At 44.8% G+C, this 18,813-nt stretch overlaps 1 protein-coding gene across 4 annotated transcripts in view; it reads right to left on the reverse strand.

Annotated features, from left to right (window-relative positions):
• Window positions 1–11,669: 11,669 nt before the first annotated feature.
• STK32C (serine/threonine kinase 32C) overlaps window positions 11,670–18,813 on the reverse strand; it is a 277,510-nt gene continuing 270,366 nt past the window's right edge. For 3 of the 4 annotated variants that reach the window (XM_038744044.1, XM_038744047.1, XM_038744045.1), the window contains exons 10-11: window positions 17,205–17,272; window positions 11,670–12,819 (exon numbers count right to left, since the gene is read on the reverse strand). In XM_038744044.1, the coding sequence (XP_038599972.1) occupies window positions 12,669–12,819; window positions 17,205–17,272 (219 nt within the window). In that variant the 3' untranslated portion in view covers window positions 11,670–12,668. The remainder of the gene's footprint in view (window positions 12,820–17,204; window positions 17,273–18,813) is intronic. The other variant, XM_038744043.1, reaches the window with a different exon arrangement.

The raw sequence follows: 18,813 nt of genomic DNA on the forward strand, positions 1-18,813 counted from the left end.
AGACTCACAGAAGTGAAACTACTTGCCCAAGGCCACACAGCAGACAATTGGAGAAGTTGGGATTGAAACCCAGGCCCGGGCTTTTTCTACTTAGGCCAAGCTACTTGTCTTGGACAAACCGCTTGACTTCTCTGTGCCTCAGTTTTCTCGTCAGTAAACTGAGGGTGAAATACCTCATTTTGAAATACCTCAATACCTCATTAGCTTTGTACTAAGTACAGAACCTGGCACTTGGTAAGCACTTAAGAGAAACAATGTGGTTAAGTGGAAAGAGTACGGGCTTGGGAATCAGAGATCATGGTTCTAATCCCAACTCTGCCACTTGTCTGCTGTGTGACTTTGGGCAAATCGCTGAACTTCTCTGTGTCCCAGTTACCTTAATCCCTAGAAAATGGGGATTAATATTGTGGGCCCCATGTGGGACGGGGACTGTGTCTGATCTGATTAGCTTGTGTCTACTCCAGCACACAGAATAGTGCTTAGCACAGAGTCAGTGCTAAAAATTCTACAATGATTATTATTACTATCATTGTTGTTATCATTTTTATTATTATGTGCTTACTATGTGCAGAACCCGATACTAAGCGCTTGGGAAAGTACAACAGACTTGGTAGACAAAATCACTGTAAGATTGTTGCGGCAGAGTCTGTGTTATTTTTCCATTGTACTTTCCCAAGTGCTTAGTACAGTGCTCTGTTGCATAGTAAGTGCTCATTATTTACGATTGACTGCCTGACTGACAAGATCCCTGCCCACAAGAAGCTTACAGTCTAGAGGGGGAAACACATGTTAAATAAATTGCAGCTAGGGGAAGCAGCTGACTATAAGCAAATGGAGAAGCAGCTCAGTGGAAAGAGCACAGGCTTGGGAGTCAGAGGTCATGGGTTCTAATCCCTGCTCTGCCACTTAGCTGTGTGACTTTGGGCAAGTCATTTAACTTCTCTGTGCTTCAATTCCCTCATCTGTAAAATGAGGATTAAGACTGTGAGCCCCATGTGGGACAACCTGATAACCTTGTATTTACCCCAGTGCTTAGAACAGTGCTAGGCACATAGTAAGCGCTTAACAATTATCATCATTATTATTACAGGGCTGGGAGTCAGAAGGCAATGGGTTCTAATCCTGGCTCACCACATCTCTGCTCTGTGACCTTGGGCAAGCCACTTCACTTCTCTGTGCCTCATTTCCCTCATTAGTAAAATGGGGATTGAGACTATGAGCCCCATATGGACAGGGACTGTGTCCAACCTGATTTGCTTGTAACAACCCCAGCATTTAATGCAGTGCCTGGCACACTGTAAGAGTTAAAAAAAACCACAATTATTATTATTATTATAAGGATATGGACATAATTGTTATGGTTCTAGGGCTTGGGTGAGTAGGTGAGTATCTAAGTGTGTAAGGGTTGCAGACCTATGTGCATAGATGGAAAGAGGGAGGATGAATGTGTGAAAAGGGGGCTTAGTGAGGGAAGGCCTTCAGGAGGAGATGGGATTTTAGCTGGGTTTCAAAGAGCTATGTTGGCTATGAAGGGGTAGGGAGGTCCCTCTGAGCTGATGATAAGGAGTTTTTGTTAGATGCCGAGGTGGATGGACAACCATTGGAGGGTTTTGGGGAACGGAGAGATGATGGTGGAATCATTTTTTAGAAAAATGATCCAGGCGGCAGAGTGGTTGGACTGGTGAGGGGAGAGAGAGGAGGCTGGGATGTCAGCGAGGCAGCTGATGCAGCGAGGTTTAGAGGTTGCAACAGCGTGGTAGTAGTTTGGACAGAGAGGGAGGGGCACATCTGGAAATATCTGACAGGACTTGGTGACAGACTGAATATGCGGGTTGAACAACACTGGTTAGAACTTCCTCCTTGAATCCTCCCAGGTTGTCCTCTGCTGAGGCCATGGCCGTGAGGAGAAGCAGCATGTAGACCTGGCTAGAGCCTGGGCCTGGGGGTTAGACGTCCTGGATTCTGATCCCGGCTCTGCCATTTGTCTGCTGTGTGACCTTGGTTAAGTCACTTCCCTCCTCTGGGCCTCACTTCCCTCATCTGTAAAATAGGATTGAGACCGTGAGCCCCAGGTGGGATGAGGGATTGGGTCCAACCCTGTTTGCTTGTATCCATCCCATCATTTAGTCCAGTGGCTGGCATACAGTAAACGCTTAAGTACCATAATTATTATGAGGAAGCAGGCAACAAGGTGAGGCGCTGACGTTCATGGGAAGGTTCAAGGTGGTTACAGGAGCTTAGGGATCAGCTCGCGGAGACTTGGGATGGAGGCGTTCAGCCCTGTTTTCTAGCAGGGGCAGACATGGAGGACACGACCCTTCACCCCAGGGTCTGCTGCCTGCCTCCCCGCCAAAACCCCCAAAATAGCTAGGGTGAGGGGTTCATTGGGCTGCCCCAGCAGCCCCAGCCCCATTCCCTCTTCCACCTGTCTACTTGTTTTGTTTTGCTGTCTGTCTCCCCCTTCTAGACTGCGGGCCCGTTATTGGGTAGGGACTGTCTCTATCTGTCGCTGAATTATACTTTCCAAACGCTTAGCACAGTGCTCTGCACACAGTAAGTGCTCAACAAATACGATTGAATGAATGAATGAATGAAAAGAGCAGCAGCGGGAGCCCTGTGCTGGCTGGAAGCAGTGTGGCCTAGTGGATAGAGCATGAACGTGGGAGCCAGAAGGACCTGGGTTCTAATCCCACCCCACCACTTGTCTGCTGTGTGACCTTGGGCAAGTCACTTCACTTCTCTGGGGCCTCAGTTCCCTCATCTGTAAGATGGGAATTAAGAGTCTGTGTCTAATCTGATTACTCTCCCTGTGTTCAAAGCCTTGCTGAAGGCTCATCTCTTCCAAGAGACCTTCCCTGACTAAGCCTCAATTTTCCTCATCTCCCATTCCCTTCTGCATCGCCCTGACTTGCTCCTTTTACTCTTCCCCTCTCCCAGCCCCACACCACTTGTGTCCATATCTATCATTTTATTTATTTCTATTTTTGTTTATCTCCCCTGCTCTAGACTGTAAGCTTCTTGTGGGCAGGGAACGTCACTGTTTATTGTTGTATTTTACTTTCCTAAGTACTTATTACAGTGCTCTGTAGTAGCAGAGCATGCATTAAGCATTCAATAAATGCGACTGAAGGAATGAATTATCTCATATTTAACCCAGCACTTAGAACACCCCCGACTAATCCCTCCTTTCCTCTTCTCCCACTCCCTTCTGTGTTGCCCTGACTTATTCCCTTTCTTCATCTCCCCTCCCAGCCCCAAAGCACTTATGTACATATCTGTCATTTATTTATATTCATTCATTCAATCATATTTATTGAATTCTTACTGTGTGCAGAGCGCTGTTATATGCACTTGGGAAAATACAATACAATAAACAGTGACATCCCTTGCCCACAATGAACTTACAGTTTAGGGTTGAGGGAGAGAAAGACATCAGCACAAATGAATAAAGTGACAGATATGTACATAAATACTTTGGAGCTGGAGGAGGGAAGAGAAAAGGGAACAAGTCAGAGTGACGCAAAAGGGAGTGAGAGATGAGGAAAAGCGGGGCTTTGTCTGGGATGACCTCTTGGAGGAGATGGGCCTTCAATAAGGTTTTGAAGCAGGTAAGAGTGGTTGTCGGTAGGATTTGAGAAGGGAGACCATTCCAGGCCAGAGGCGGGACATGGGCCAGGGGTCAGCGATGAAACAGGCAAGATGGAGGCCCCGTGAGAAGATTAGTGGCTCCAGTGGAGCAGATTTGGTGACAGATTGACTATGTTGATGGAATGAAAGAGAGGAGACAAGGTTAAGGCCAAGTTTCCGGACTAGTGAGACAGGAAGGATGATGGTGCCGTCTTCAGTGATGGGAAAATCAGGGGGAGGACATGGTTTGGTTGGGAAGATAAGGACCTCTATCTGTCTCCCCCTTTAGACCTTAAGCTCGTTGTGGGCAGGGAATGAGTGTTTACTGTTATGCTGTACTCTCCCAAGTGCTTAATCCAGTGTTGGGCACACAGTAAGCGCTCAATAAATATGATCGAGTGAATGAATGAATGAACAGTGACTGACACACAGACGCGTTTAACAAATATCGTTAAAAAAAAAGGTGAGAGATGAGAGCAAGGGCCCGGGAGTGGGTTGATGTTAGAGAAGCAAAGTGTTTGGGCTGGAGCGAAGTGGGAGAGGAGCGAGACTAAGTAATGGGGAGAGAGCTAGTTCAGTGCTTTGAATGCGGTGAGGAGTTTCTGCTCGATGGGGAGGAGAGAACGTAAGCAGGTGGCCTAGTGGATAAAGCTCGGACCTGGGAGTCAGGGGACCTGAGTTCTAATCGCAGCTCTACCACTTGCCTGTTGTGTGACCTTGGTCGAGTCACTTCACTTCTCTGGGCCTCAGTTTCCTCAACTGCAAATTGGGGATTCAATACCCTCCTATTTAGACTGTGAGCCCCACGTGGGACACGGACTATGTCTGACCTGATTAACTTGTATTTACCCCAGGGCTTAGAGCAGTGCTTGACACATTGAAAGCACTTAACAAATACAATTAAAAAAGGAGTCCTTAGAGAAAAAGAATTACTAAGTTCTGAAGATCGGATGAAAAGATTTTGAAGCCACTGGGTGAAGACATGGGTTTTCCGTCATGACCCAACTCCCCTCTAGTTTCCAAAGATTAGACTTCTAGTCTTCACAGTCAAAGAATTAAAACAAAAGGCCTCATTTCCAATTCACTGTTTGATAGGTGTTTTCACTCTTTGTAATTTTTGGCAAACCACACAAGCAGCCTAGCAATTGACTGATCAATCAGTGGTATTTATTGAGCTCTGCGGAGCACTATACTAAGCACTTGGGAAAGTATAATACAGAGTTAGCAGACGTGATCCCTGCCAACAAGGAGATTACAGTCCACCGGGGGAGACAGATGTTAAATTGGATTTGGCATAGGAGAAATAATAGACTTTAAGAACATTTACATAACTGTTCTGGGGTGGAGGAGCAGCGTGGCTTAGTGAAAAGATCAGGGGCCTGGGAGTCAGAGGACCTGAGTTCTAATTCCAACTTTGCCGTGTATCTGCTGTGTGATATAGGGCAAGTCGCTTAACTTCTCTGTGCCTCAGTTCCTTCATCTGCAGAATGGGGATTCAATACCTGTTCTCCCTACTTAGAATCTGAGCCCCATGAAGGACCTGATAAACTTGTATCCACCTCAGAGCTTAGTACAGTGATTGGCAAATGGTAAGCACTTAGCCAATATAATAATAATTATTGTTACTATCAATATCATCATCATCATCATCATTAAAGTGCTGGCGTTATCAAAGCCTGTGAAGCTGGCCTGACCTGAGATTAGTCTCTTTCATCAGTGCATCCTGTACCTAAGAAGCAGTGTGGCCTAGTGGATACTTGTACCCACCCCAGCACTTAGTACAGTGCTTGGCCACATAGTAAGCACTTAACGACTACCCCAATTATTAAGATGTTTTCTCCCTTGTTCTCTTGATGAAAGGTGTAAATCCATTCTTCTCAAGCGTGAGGCGGGTACCCAACCTGTTCATTCATTCAGTCGTATTTATTGAGTGCTTACTGTGTGCAGAGCACTGTACTAAGTGCTTGGGAAGTACAATCTTTGAAGACCTCAATGAGCCCAGCAATATGCCAAGATCAAATGATTTCTGCTTAGGGAATGCATCTGTTATCTTGTCATATTGTATTCTCCCAGGTGCTTAGCACAGTGCTCTGCATGCAGTAAGCACTCTCAGAATGGCTTAGTGGAAAGAGCACAGGCTTGGAAGTCAGAGGATGTGGGTTCTAATCCCGCCTCCACCACTTGTCTGCTGTGTGATAATAATAATAATAATAATAATAATGGCATTTGTTAAGCGCTTACTATGTGCAAAGCACTGTTCTAAGCGCTAGGGTGATACAAGGTGATCAGGTTGTCCCACGCGGGGCTCACAGTCTTAATCCCCATTTTCCAGATGAGGTAACTGAGGCTCAGAGAAATGAAGTGACTTGCCCAAGGTCACACAGCAGGCATGTGGTGGAGCCGGGATTCGAACCCATGACCTCTGACTCCATTCATTCATTCAATCATGTTTATTGAGTGCTTACTGTGTGCAGAGCATGTGGGCAAGCCACTTCACTTCTCTGTGCCTCATTTACCTCATCTGTAAAATGAGGATTAAGACCATGAGCCCCACATAGGACAATCTGATTACCTTGTATCTATCCCACAGCTTAGAACAGTGCTTGGCACAAAGTGAGTGCTTAATAAATACCATAATTATTATTATTATTGATAATAATAATAAATACTGTTGACTGATTCCAAGATTAGCATCTCCTAAAATGAAAATTGGCCTTGAACCGCCCCCTAGTGGGAGCCTCCCATTTCTCTTTCTGCCAAATCCTTAATTAAAGAGAGCAGAGAGGCAGGTTGGACAAATCTGACCCCTTGGAAGAAAACGGTCTTTTCTTCTTTTTTCTTGATGATCTGGAAAATAGGGCAAGAATCCTAAAGCATCGTCTCTATAATGGGAAACTTTGAGCTTTAGAACAAATGTGCTCACATCCGAAACAGAACTCCTTACCTATCTTCCCACCCAAACCCTGTCCTCCCTCTAGTTTTCCCATCACTGCAATAATAATAATAATAATCATAATGATAATAATGATACTTATATCATAGGTTACCTCATCTGTAAAATGGGGATTAAGACTGTGATCCCCACATGGGACAACTTGATTACCTTGGCACATAGTAAGCGCTTAACAAATACCATTATTATTATTATTATTAAGTGCTTACTACATACCAGGCAGTGTACTAACCACTGGGATGGATACAGCAAATCGGATTGGACACAGCCCCTGTCCCACATAGGGCTCACAGTCTCAATCCCGATTTTACAGGTGAGGCCCAGAGAACTGAAGTGACTTGCCCAAGGTCACCCAGAAGGCAACAGCGTGGCTCAGTGGAAAGAGCACAGGCTTTGGAATAAGAGGTCATGGGTTCAAATTCCGGCTCAACCAATTGTCAGCTGTGTGACTTTGGGCAAGTCACTTCACTTCTCTGTGCATCAGTTACCTCATCTGTAAAATGGGGATGAAAACTGTGAGCCCCATGTGGGACAACCTGATCACCTTGTAAACTTCCCAGTGCTTAGAACAGTGCTTTGCACATAGTAAGTGCTTAATAAATGCTATTATTATTATTATTATTATTATTATTATTATTATTATTATGTGGCGGAGTTGGGATTAGAACCCATGACCTTCTAACTCCCAGGCCTGTGCTCTAGCCCCTACACTGTACTGCTTCTCATAGCAACACCACCATTCTCCCTACCTCATGAGCCTTTAACCTTGGTGTCGGACTCAACTCGTCTCTCTCATTCCACCCACATATTCAATCTGTCACCAAATCCTTTAGGTTCTACTTTCACAACATCACTAAAATCCGCCCTTTCCTCTCCATCTAAACTGCCACTGCACTGATCCAAGCAGCTATCCAACCATGCCTTGATTACTGCATAGCCTCCTCCCTGACCTCCCTGCCTGCTGTCTCTCCCCACTCCAATCCATACTTCACACTGCTGCAAGGATCATTTATCCCCCAAAACGTTCAGTCCATGTCTCCCCACTCCCCAAGAGCCCACTCTGGTCGCCCATCTGCCCCCGCATCAAACAGAAACTCCTTACCATCAGCTTTAAAGCCCTCAATCAGCTGCCCCCTCCTATCTCAACTTGAGAAGCAGCGTGGCTTAATGGAAAGAGCCCGGGCTTGGGAGTCAGATGTTGTGGGTTCTAATTCCGCTTCCACCACTTGTCTGCTGTGTGACTTTGGGCAAGTCACTTAATTTCTCTGTGCCTCAGTTACCTTGTCCGTAAAATGGGGATTAAGACTGTGAGCCGGGGGTTCTAGATGTTAAGAAGCGGTGGATAGAGCACGGGCCTGAGAGTCACAGGACGCGGGTTCTAATTCCGCTTCCTCCGCTTGTCTGCTGTGTCGTCTGAGGCAAGTCCCTGCACTTCTCTATGCCTTAGTTACCTCATTTGTAAAAGGAGGGTTAATACTGTGAGCCCCACGTGGGACATGGACTGTGTCCAACCTGGTTAGCTTGTCACATAACTATATTTGTGTCCAGCCCCAGTGCTTAGCTGAGTGCCTGACATAGTAAAATCTTAACAAAAACCATAAAAAATAATCATTGTGATATTTGTTAAACACAATAATTTGTACCAAGTACTAGGGTAAATAAAAGGTAATCATATTGGACACAGTCCATGTTTTACATGGGCCTCACTGTCTAAATAATAATAATGATGGTTCTTATTAAGCACTTACTATGTGCCAAGCACTGTTCTAAGTGCTGGGGTAGATAGAAGTTAATCAGGTTGGACACAATTCCTGTTCCGAATGGGCGCACAGTCTAATGAGGGAATAGGATTTTATCCCCATTTTATAGATGAGGTAACTGAGGCACAGAGAAGTAAAGTGACTTGACCCTGGTCATGCACAGGCAAGAGGCAAAGCTGACACCTGTCCACATGTTTTGTTTTGTTGTCTGTCTCCCCCTTCTAGACTGTGAGCCCGTTGTTGGGTAGGGATCATCTCTATATGTTGCTGACTTGTACTTCCCAAGCGCTTAGTACAGTGCTCTGCACACAGTAAGCGCTCAATAAATATGATTGAATGAATGAATGAAAATGAATGGGACAACCTGATAACCTTATATCTATCCCAGCACTTAGAACATTGCTTGGCACATAGTAAGCGCTTAACAAATACCATCATTATTACCAAGTGCTTAGAACAGTGCTTGGCACATAGTAAGCAATTAACAAAAACCATTACTACTATTACTCTTGTTCATCCTGCACACTCCACTCCTCTAGTGCCTCACTGGGCCCCAATCTCGTCTATCTCATCACCGACCCCTTTCCCACGTCCTCTCCCTGGCCTGGACTCCCTCCCCTTCCATAGACACCAGACCACCTTCAAACTATTACTAAGGTCACATCTCCTCCATCTTCCATCTCCACAGTGAGCTAATATTCATTTCGCCTTGTCCCTTTTTCTTCTACCTTCCATAGGCTTTTTGCTGAACTGAAAGCTCTTGATGGCAGGCATCATCAGTCTTCCAACTCTCATGAGTGCTTAGTCCCATGCTCTGCAAACAGTGGGCACTCAAGACTGAGAGCCAATTCAGTCTCCCCCTCCAGACTGTAAACTCCTTGTGGACAGGGAATGTGTCTGTTGTTATATCGTACTCTTCCAAATGCTTAGTACAGTGCTCTGCACGCATTAAGCCCTCAATAAATACCGTCGGCTGATTGATTTTTGTGAGAAGCAGTGTGGCTTAGTGGAAAGAGCACACAATTGGGAGTCAGAAGGTCAAGAAGATCTGCCACTTGTCTGCTGTGTGACCTTGGGCACGTCATTTAACTTCTCTGTGCCTCAGTTACCTCATCTGTAAAATGGGGATTAAGGCGATGAGACCCATGTGGGACAACCTGATGACCTTGAATCTACCCCAGTGCTTAAAACAGTGCTTGGCACAGAGTAAGTGCTTAACAAATACCATTATTATTATTGATTTATTGATTGATTAATGTCTGTCTCCCCCGCTAGACTGTAAGCTATTTGTGGGCAGGGAATGAGTCTGCGTATTGTTACTGAGTACTCTCTCAAGTGTTTAGTACAGTACCCTGCACACAGTAAGCTCTTAATTAATGCAATTGACTGACTGATTGACTCAAGGCATGCTATTGATAGATTGCCTCTCGTTCTCTTGTATGTGGACTGACTGTAAGCTCCTCTAGACTGGAAACTTACTGTGGTCAGGGAGTCTGCCTATCGGCTCTGTTGGATTGTATTCTCCCAATAGTTTAGTGCTCTGCACACCAGAAGTACTCAATAAATACCGTTGTTTGGTCAATAGAGGTGGAATGTGGGTCTCCCTAAATGGAAGTTGAAGGACTTTTACAGAGAATCTTGACCCACCTGCAAGAACTGGAAACTTTAAGGAACAGTGTGGCTTAGTGGAAAGAGTTCGGGCCTGGAAGTCAGGAGACCTGAGTTCTAATCCCAGCTCTGCTGTATGTCTGCAGTGAGATCTTGGGCAAGTCACTTTGCTAATCTGGGTCTCAGTTTCCTCATATGAGAAGTAGCATGGCTCAGTGGAAAGAGCACAGGCTTTGGAGTCATAGGTCATGGGTTCAAATCCCAGCTCCGCTGTCAGCTGTGTGACTTTGGGCAAGTCACTTAACTTCTCTGTGCCTCAGTTACCTCATCTGTAAAATGGGGATTAAAACTGTGAGCCCCCCATGGGACAACCTGATCACCATGTAACCTCCCCAGCACTTAGAACAGTGCTTTGCACATAGTAAGTGCTTAACAAATACTGTCATTATTATTATTATTCTCTGTGCCTCAGTTACCTCATCTGTAAAATGGGGATTAAGACTGTGAGCCCCCCGTGGGATAACCTGATCGCTTTGTAACCTCCCCAGTGCTTAGAACAGTGCTTTGCACATAGTAAGCACTTAATAAGTGCCATTATTATTATTATTATCATTATTATCTGTAAATGGGGATTCCATACCTGTTCTCCCTCCTACTTAGACTCTGAGCCCTATGTGGGACTTGACTATCTTATATCTACCCTATCGCTTAGTACAGTGCTTGGCACATAGTAAGCACCTAATAAATACCAGAATTAGTATTAACATCTTCTGTGGTTCATGGCTGAAGATATGTCCCATTGGGTGTCTTTAGAGAAGCAACGTGGCTAGAGAAGCAGCATGGCTCAGTGGAGAAGAGCACGGGCTTTAGAGTCAGAGGTCATGGGTTCGAATCCCGGCTCTGCCACGTGTCTGCTGTGTGACCTTGGGCAAGTCACTTAACTTCTCTGAGCCTCAGTTCCCTCATCTGTAAAATGGGGATTAAGACTGTGAGCCCCATGTGGGACAACTTGATCACCTTGTATCCACTCCCAGCGCTTAGAACAGTGCTCTGCACATAGTAAGCGCTTAACAATTGCCATTATTATTATTATTATTATTTTGGACCTCATTCTAAGTGCCTGTTGGCCTGTTTCTCATAACGTTTTTTTGTGGAATTTGTTAAGCGCTTACCATGTGCCAGGTACTGTATTAGGGTAGACAAGACTTAATCAAAGTTGAACACAGTCCATAACCCACAAGGGGCTCACAGTCTTAATCCTTATTTTATAGATGAAGTAACTGAGGCCCAGATCATTTAAGTGGTTTGCCCAAGGTTGTTTAGCAGACAGGTGTGGCATAGTGGATAGAGCTTGGGCTGGGGAGTCAGAAGGTCATGGGTTCTAATCACGGATCTGTCATATGTCTGCACTGTGACCATGGGCAAGTCACTTCATTCCTTGGGTCTCAATTCCCTCATCTGTAAAATGAAGATTAAGAATGTGAACCCAATATGAGACAGGGACTTGTGTCCAACCTGATTAACTTGTACCAACCCCAGGGCTTAAAAGAGTGAGTGGCACATAGTAAACACTTAACAAGTACCATAATTGTTATTATTAAGTAGCGAAGCTGGGACTAGATCCCAGATCCTCTGACTCCCAGGTTGGGCTCTTTCCACTAGGCAACACTGCTTATCTCAATTTGAATGTTTCCTGAAGATTTTTTTTTTTAATGGACATTTGAATCCATCTCATTTCCACTCCACAGTTTCATAGGCAAAACTACATGGGGATCTGAAACTCAGATGAAAGGACCTAGGACCATTTCGCATTTCATTCCAGGGTGGAAAAATCTCCAGAAACACAACAGAGACAGCCTTGAGAGGTAAGACATCTGTATAAAGATCCTTTATCCTTTTTTTTCCTTTAAATAATATACAGGAAATTTGCAAAACCTTGGCGACATCCACAACTTTGGCTAATGAGCTGGTGGGTTTCAAATCACGTTTGAACGAACGCTGTGGTCAGGAGGCTGACAGAACATCACTATAATCGCCTGTTAGACTCATGTCAGTCAGAGGATCACAAAGCCACTAAATGGTTAGTCAATCGGCCTCACGTAGAAAAGGCTTCGGAAAGAGTCAAAAAGGCAATATCTACAGCTGGAGCAGAGGGGGACTCACCCCCTGGTCTAGTTAGAAAATAGGCTGGGGAAATATCAAGCATTAAAAAATAAACAATATGTTACAGTTGATTCCGTCTGCCTTAGCAATGGAATCAATGGAAAAGAACTTTTTTCTGCCCCTTCCTGACTCCATTGAGTTGAGAAAATAGATTCCCTAAAGGTAAATTCATCTGTTCTTACTCAGCTGCATAAACTTATGAAAAGGTGTGATCTATTATTTTGTCCCATTAAAATACACCCCGGTCCAAAGATGTTCCTCTACAAAAAACATCTCCCCAAAAACCTTAAAACCCCACAATTTTCACTTGGATGTTGCATAGTGAGAATCCTTCTTCCTTCGGTTACCAAAGTCTCAACAATCGCTTAATTCTGAGAATTCAGTTCTTCGAGAACCATGCTTCTATTTCTGCTTTGGCGGGAGAATGTTCTTCTGGTGCTCTTTCCATCCGAGGACTCTGAGGGCTGTATCTAGAGGGCTATTTATCAATGCAACCTGAGAATAATATATTCCAGTTGGCCTGTTGGGTGCCTCTCTGCATTCCAGCCTCGAGGTTTCTAACTGCTCCCTGTAGAGGAACACACTGAGCTACAGAGATTTAAATGGGAGGGTTCGGACTTTGCCTCCGCCTCCGCCTCCTCCTCCGCCTCACCGGTAGCTTTGGAGGGAGATATGGACTCGTTCATTGGGTGTTGGATCTTCTTCAATCTATAAAGAAAAAAAGAAGGGTATCTCTGTCAGAAAGCTGAAACATGGCCTACTGGATAGGAGCTGGGAATCAGGAGACCTGGATTCTAATCCTAACTCTGACCGGCCCTGCTGTGTGACCTTCAGCAAGCCTCTTAACCTCTCTGGGCCGCAGGTTCCCCAACTGTCAATGCAGATATGATCCCTGCTCTCCCCACCTCCTAGATCTTGAGCCCTGGGCAGGGACAGAGATTGGGTCCAATCCGACAGCCTGTCATAATAAAAATCACAGTAGTAATAATAATAACAACTGTGGTCTTCGTTAAATGCTTACTAGGTGCCAACCACTGTTCTAAGCGCTGGAGTAGCTACAACGTAATCAGATCAGACACCCTGACCCCCGTGGGGCTCACAATCTTGATCCCCATTTTACAGAGGAGGTAACAAGCATAGATAAGTGAAGTCACTTACCCAAGGTCACACAGCAGACACGTGGCAGAGCCAGGATTAGAACCCACATCCTCTGACTTCTGGGCTTAGCACAGTGCTTGTCAAAGAGTAGGCCCTTAGGAAACATTAAAACCACCTAACCATTGTAGTAACTATGAAACCAGTATTAAGGCGTGACCCAATCATTACAGCCAAAAGAGGGGAGTCTCTTTCCTAAAATTCCTGGTGGATGGCGAATGTGCCTACCTACTCTGCAGTACTGTACTCTCCCAAACCCTTAGTACAGTGCTCTGAACATAATAAGCACTCAATAAATGCCACTGATTGATGAAGTAAAGTCTCAGGTTATAGACACATAGGACATAGGGCACATAGAGAAGCAGTGTGGCTCAGTGGAAAGAGCTCGGGCTTGGGAGTCAGAGGTCATGGGTTCTAATCCTGCCTCCACCACTTGTCAGCTGTGTGACTTTGGACAAGTCACTTAACTTCCCTGTGCCTCAGTTTCCTCATCTGTAACATGGGGAAGAAGACTGTGAGCCCCATGTGGGACAATCTGATCACCTTGCATCCTCCCCAGCACTTAGAACAGTGCTCTGCACATAGTAAGTGCTTAACAAATGCCATCATTGTTATTATTATAGGACTCAGTCCAAGATTATTCTTCCTTTTGAATGGGAAGGGGTTATGGGAAAGCTCCTTCTGAGCAGGGATCACGTCTCCCAAGGATGCTACCCTTCCAAGAACTTAGTACGGTGCTAAAAAATACTATTGATTGATTCAAGTGAAACAATGACAAATCATTATTTCCAAAAATAAAGACCCTCTTTATGGCTTCATTAATTTTGGCTTCTATTCCTGACTTTTTTTTAAAATTGCATTTGTTAAGTGTCATGCACTGTTCTAAGCACTGGGGTTGATATGAGCTAAACAGGTTGGATACAGTCCCTGTTTCTCATAGGGCTCACGGTCTATGTCAGAGGCAGTAGGATTTAATCCCCATTTTACAGATGAGGTAACTGAGGTACAGAGAAGTGAAATGACTCACCCGAAGTCACATGGCAGACAAGTGGCAGAGCTGGGATTAGAATCCAGGCCCTCTGACTCCCAGATTCATTCCTTCATTCTATCATATTTATTGAGCGCTTATTGTGTGCAGAGCACTGTACTAAACACTTGGGAGAGTACAATATGATAATGAACAGACACATTCCCCAGGCCCGGGCTCTACCCGCTAGGCCAAGCTGAATTCAATTCCCTTTGCTTTCAAGGGGAATTAGGGAAATTGGTGCTTGGAGGTCAGAAAGAATCCGAGCTCAGTGAGAATCTCCATTCTGAGTAACTTCCACCCATGATAGTCAGTCAATAAATCCATCAATGGTACTGATTGAGTACTTACCTTGTGCAGAGCACTTTGCAACCTGATTGCCTTGTATCCCCCCACTAGTGCTTAGAACAGTGCTTGGCACATAGTAAGAGCTTAAAAAATACCATCATTATTATTATTATTACTACTAAGTGCTCAGAAGAGTACAACAGAGTTGGTAGACTTGTTTCCTGCCAACAACAAGCTTCCAGTCTAGATAAATCAATCATATTTAAGTGCTTACTGTGTGCAGAGCACTGTACTAAACACTTGAGAGAGTGTGATATAACAGAGTTGGCAGAACTATTCCCTGCCCACAACGAGCTAACAGTCTAAAGGATGAAAGGTACAAATGAAACTGAAGTTAGACTGTGACCCTCATGTGGGACAGGGGCTGTGCCTAACCTGATAATCTTCTATCCACCCCAGTGCTTAGTACAATACTTTCAAAAATAATAATACCAATAATAATAATTGTGGTATTCATTAGGTGTTTACTGTGCACCATGCACTGTACTAAGTGCTGGGGCAGATACAAGATAATCAGGATGGACACAATCCCTATAATAATAATAATAATGATGATGGTATTTGTTAAGCGCTTACTATATGCCAAGCACTGTTCTAAGTGCTGGGGTAGATATAAGATCATCAGGTTGTCCCAGGTGTGGCTTACAGTTTTAACCACCATTGTACAGATGAGGTAACTGTGTCACAGAGAAGTTAAGTAAGGACCAAAATCACTCAGCTGACAAGTGGTGGAGCCTGGATTAGAACCCACAACCTCTGACTCCCAAGCCCAGGCTCTTTCCGCTAAGCCACACTGCTTCTCGATCCCTAACCCACAGGGGGCTCACAGTCTTAATCTCCATTTTCCAGGTGATACAACTGAGGCAAGGAGAAGTGAAGTGACTTGCCCAAGGTCACACAGCAGACAAGGGGTGGAGCTGGGATTAGAACCCATGACCCTCTGACTCCCAGGCCCAGGCTTTTTCCAGCAGGCCACACTGCTTCTCTTAATGGTATTTGTAAACGTTTACAATGTGTCAAATGCTTGATACATTCTAGACTGAGCCCTTTGTTGGGTAGGGACCGTCTTTATATGTTGCCAACTTGTACTTCCCAAGCGCTTAGTACAGTGCTCTGCACACAGTAAACGCTCAATAAATACGATTGAATGAATGAATAGGAAGTGCTCAACAAATGCATGATAACATGCCTGCTCATTCATTCATTCAACTGTATTTATTGAGCACTGTGTACAGAGCACTGTACTAAACGCTTGGGAAGTACAAGTTGGCAACATATAACACAGGCAACAAGTTTGCCTGTTGTTGGGTAGGGACTGTCTCTATATGTTGCTGACTTGTAATTCCCAAGAGCTTAGTACAGTGCTCTGCACATAGTAAGTGCTCAATAAATACGATTGAATGAATGAATGAGAAGCAGAGTGGCCTAGTGGATAGAGTAAGAGTAACAGTGGGTAGGGCAGAGGCCTAGAAGTCAGAAAGACCTGGGTTCTAATCCCGGCTCCGCCACTTGTCTGCTGTGTGACCGTGGGCAGATCACTTTGCTTCTCTCAGCCTCAGTTGCCTCATCTGTAAAATGAGAATTAATTTGATGAGCCCCATATGGGAAATGGACTGTGAAATAATGATAATAATGATACCATTTGTTAAGTGATTACTATTATGTGCCAAGCACTGGTCTAAGAATCGGAGTAGATACAAGGTCATCAGGTTGTCCCACGTGGGACTCACAGTCTTCATCCCATTTTACAGATGAGGGAATTGAGGCACAGAGAAGTTAAGTTGCTTGACCAAGGTCACATAGCAAACACTTGGCGGAGTCAGGATTAAAATCTGTATAACCCCAGTGTTTAGTACAGTGCCTGCCACATAGTTAAGTGCTTAATAAATACCATAAAAGGATTTGCAAGATCTAGTTAGTGCCTCTACTGGGACCCAGTCATTGGCTTTGAGAGATTCCTGTTCTCTATTCTTGGTTTCTCACTTCAATTTTGGGTTTGGGGATAGCCAATCACTGGTATTTTTTGAGTGTTTACTGTGTGCAGAGCACTGTATTAAGTTCTTGGGTGAGTACAATTCAACAGAGAGTCCACAATCAGTTTATAGTCTAGAGGGGGAGATGAACATTAATAGAAATGAATAAATTACAGATATGGACAAAGTGCCCTGGAGCTGAGGGTGGGGTGAATAAAGGGTGGAAAGCTAAATGCAAGAGTGATGCAGAAGGGAGTGGGAGAAGAAGCGAGGAAGGCTTAGTCTGGGAAGGCTTCTTGGAGGAGGTGGGCCTTCAATAAGGCTTTGAAGTGGGGGAGAGTCATTGTCTGTCAGATATGAGGAGGAAGGGCATTCCAGAGGCAGAGGCAGGATGTGGGCGAGGGGTGGACGGTAAGATAAATGAGATGGAGGGGCTCTGACAGGCTCCCAGGAGCTCACGGAAGGGTTGCAATTCTCATCTGTGGAAAGTAACTGGTTGGGAGACCTGCCCCTGGATCTTACTGAGTAGCCAGATGCCCAGTGAAGAACCACCACTTTGGCATTGAGAATCAAGTTGTCTCGTCACTCACTTCTCTCGGTTAAAAATCACAAAGTCCTGTTGGATGGCTTCGAGGCAATCCTGAAGATAGTCATTTTCCTGGTTTAAGAAAGAAGAGCCAAGAGTCAGTCGAGGAAGATGGGTAACATAGGGGAGGCAGTGTGGCCTGGTGGAAAGACCGGGTCCTGGGAGCTAGGCTCTGCCACTGGACTGCTGTGTGACCTTGGTGAGACACTGAACCTTTCTGGGCCTCAAGTTTCCTTATCTGTGAACGGAGATAATGAGCTCCGTGTGGGACAGAGACAGTGTCCGATCTGCTAACTTGGTATCATTTTTTATGATATTTGTTAAGTGCTTACTATGTGCGAAGCACTGTACTGAGTGCTTGGGTAGGTACCAGCTAATCTGGTTGGACACAGCCCATATCTCACGTGGGGTTCACAGTCTTAATCCTTGTTGTACAGATGAGGGAACTGAAGCACAGAAAAGTGAAATGACTTGCCCAAGGTCACACAGCAGATAAGTGGTAGAGTCAGGATGAGAACCTAGGTCTTCTGACTCCCAGGCCCGTTCTCTTTCCTCTAGGTCCCACAGCTTCCCTGCTTATGTAACATAATGACTAAAAATACTGAAATCTCCCAAAAGCATTCAACAAATTGGGATACAAATGGTTTACGGATGGTTTAGAAAACTCTGAGAAAACTCTAATAGGTCTAGCTTTCAGCTGGCTTCATCCCCAGGAATGAGACGAATGAGTACCTGTTGAGGGCCAGACACTGTACTAGATGCTAAGGAGTTCACCAGGGGGCAGATTTCATTCATTCATTCATTCATTCAATCCATCTTATTTATTGAGCACTTACTGTGTGCAGAGCACTGTACTAAGCGCTTGGGAAGTACAAGTTGGCAACATATAGAGACGGTCCCTACCCAACAGTGGGCTCACAGTCTAGAAGGGGGAGACAGATAACAAAACAAAACATATTAACAAAATAAAATAAATAGAATAAATAGGTTCAAATAAAATAAATAAATAGAGTAATAAATATGTAGGTGCTGTGGGGAAGGACTAAGATTGGGGGGATGGGGAGGGGGAGAGGAAGGAGGGGGCTCAGTCTGGGAAGGCCTCCTGGAGGATGGGTGTCACCTGTCCTCCTGTCAACAATCTTATCACCTTTAGCCAGTCAATCATATTTATTGAGCGCTTACTGTGTGCACAGCACTGTACTATATGCTTGGGAGACTATGATATAACAATAAACAGACACATTTCCTTCCCACAGCGGGCTTACAGTTTAGAGGGGGTGGCAGACATTAATAGAGATAAATAAATGACGGATATAGGCGTTAGTGTTTTGGGGCTGGGAACGGGGATGAATAAAGGGAGCAAATCAGAGTGATGAAGAAGGGAGTGGGAGAAGAGGAAAGGAGAGCTTAGTCTGGGAAGGCCTCTTGGAGGAGATGGGCCTTCAATAGGGCTTTGAAAGACCACTGTAGGTTCTTGAGGAGTGGGGAAATACGGTCTGAACCGTTTTGTAGAAAAATAATCTGGGTAGCAGAGTGAAGTACAAGTATTCCTCTAACATCGGGTTTTGAAAGAACACAACTCTTGCATTGAAGGGACTGACACAGAAGGAGGA

This window comes from Tachyglossus aculeatus, chromosome 3 (genome assembly GCF_015852505.1).
Source record: "Tachyglossus aculeatus isolate mTacAcu1 chromosome 3, mTacAcu1.pri, whole genome shotgun sequence".
Taxonomy (NCBI): Eukaryota; Metazoa; Chordata; class Mammalia; order Monotremata; family Tachyglossidae; genus Tachyglossus; species Tachyglossus aculeatus.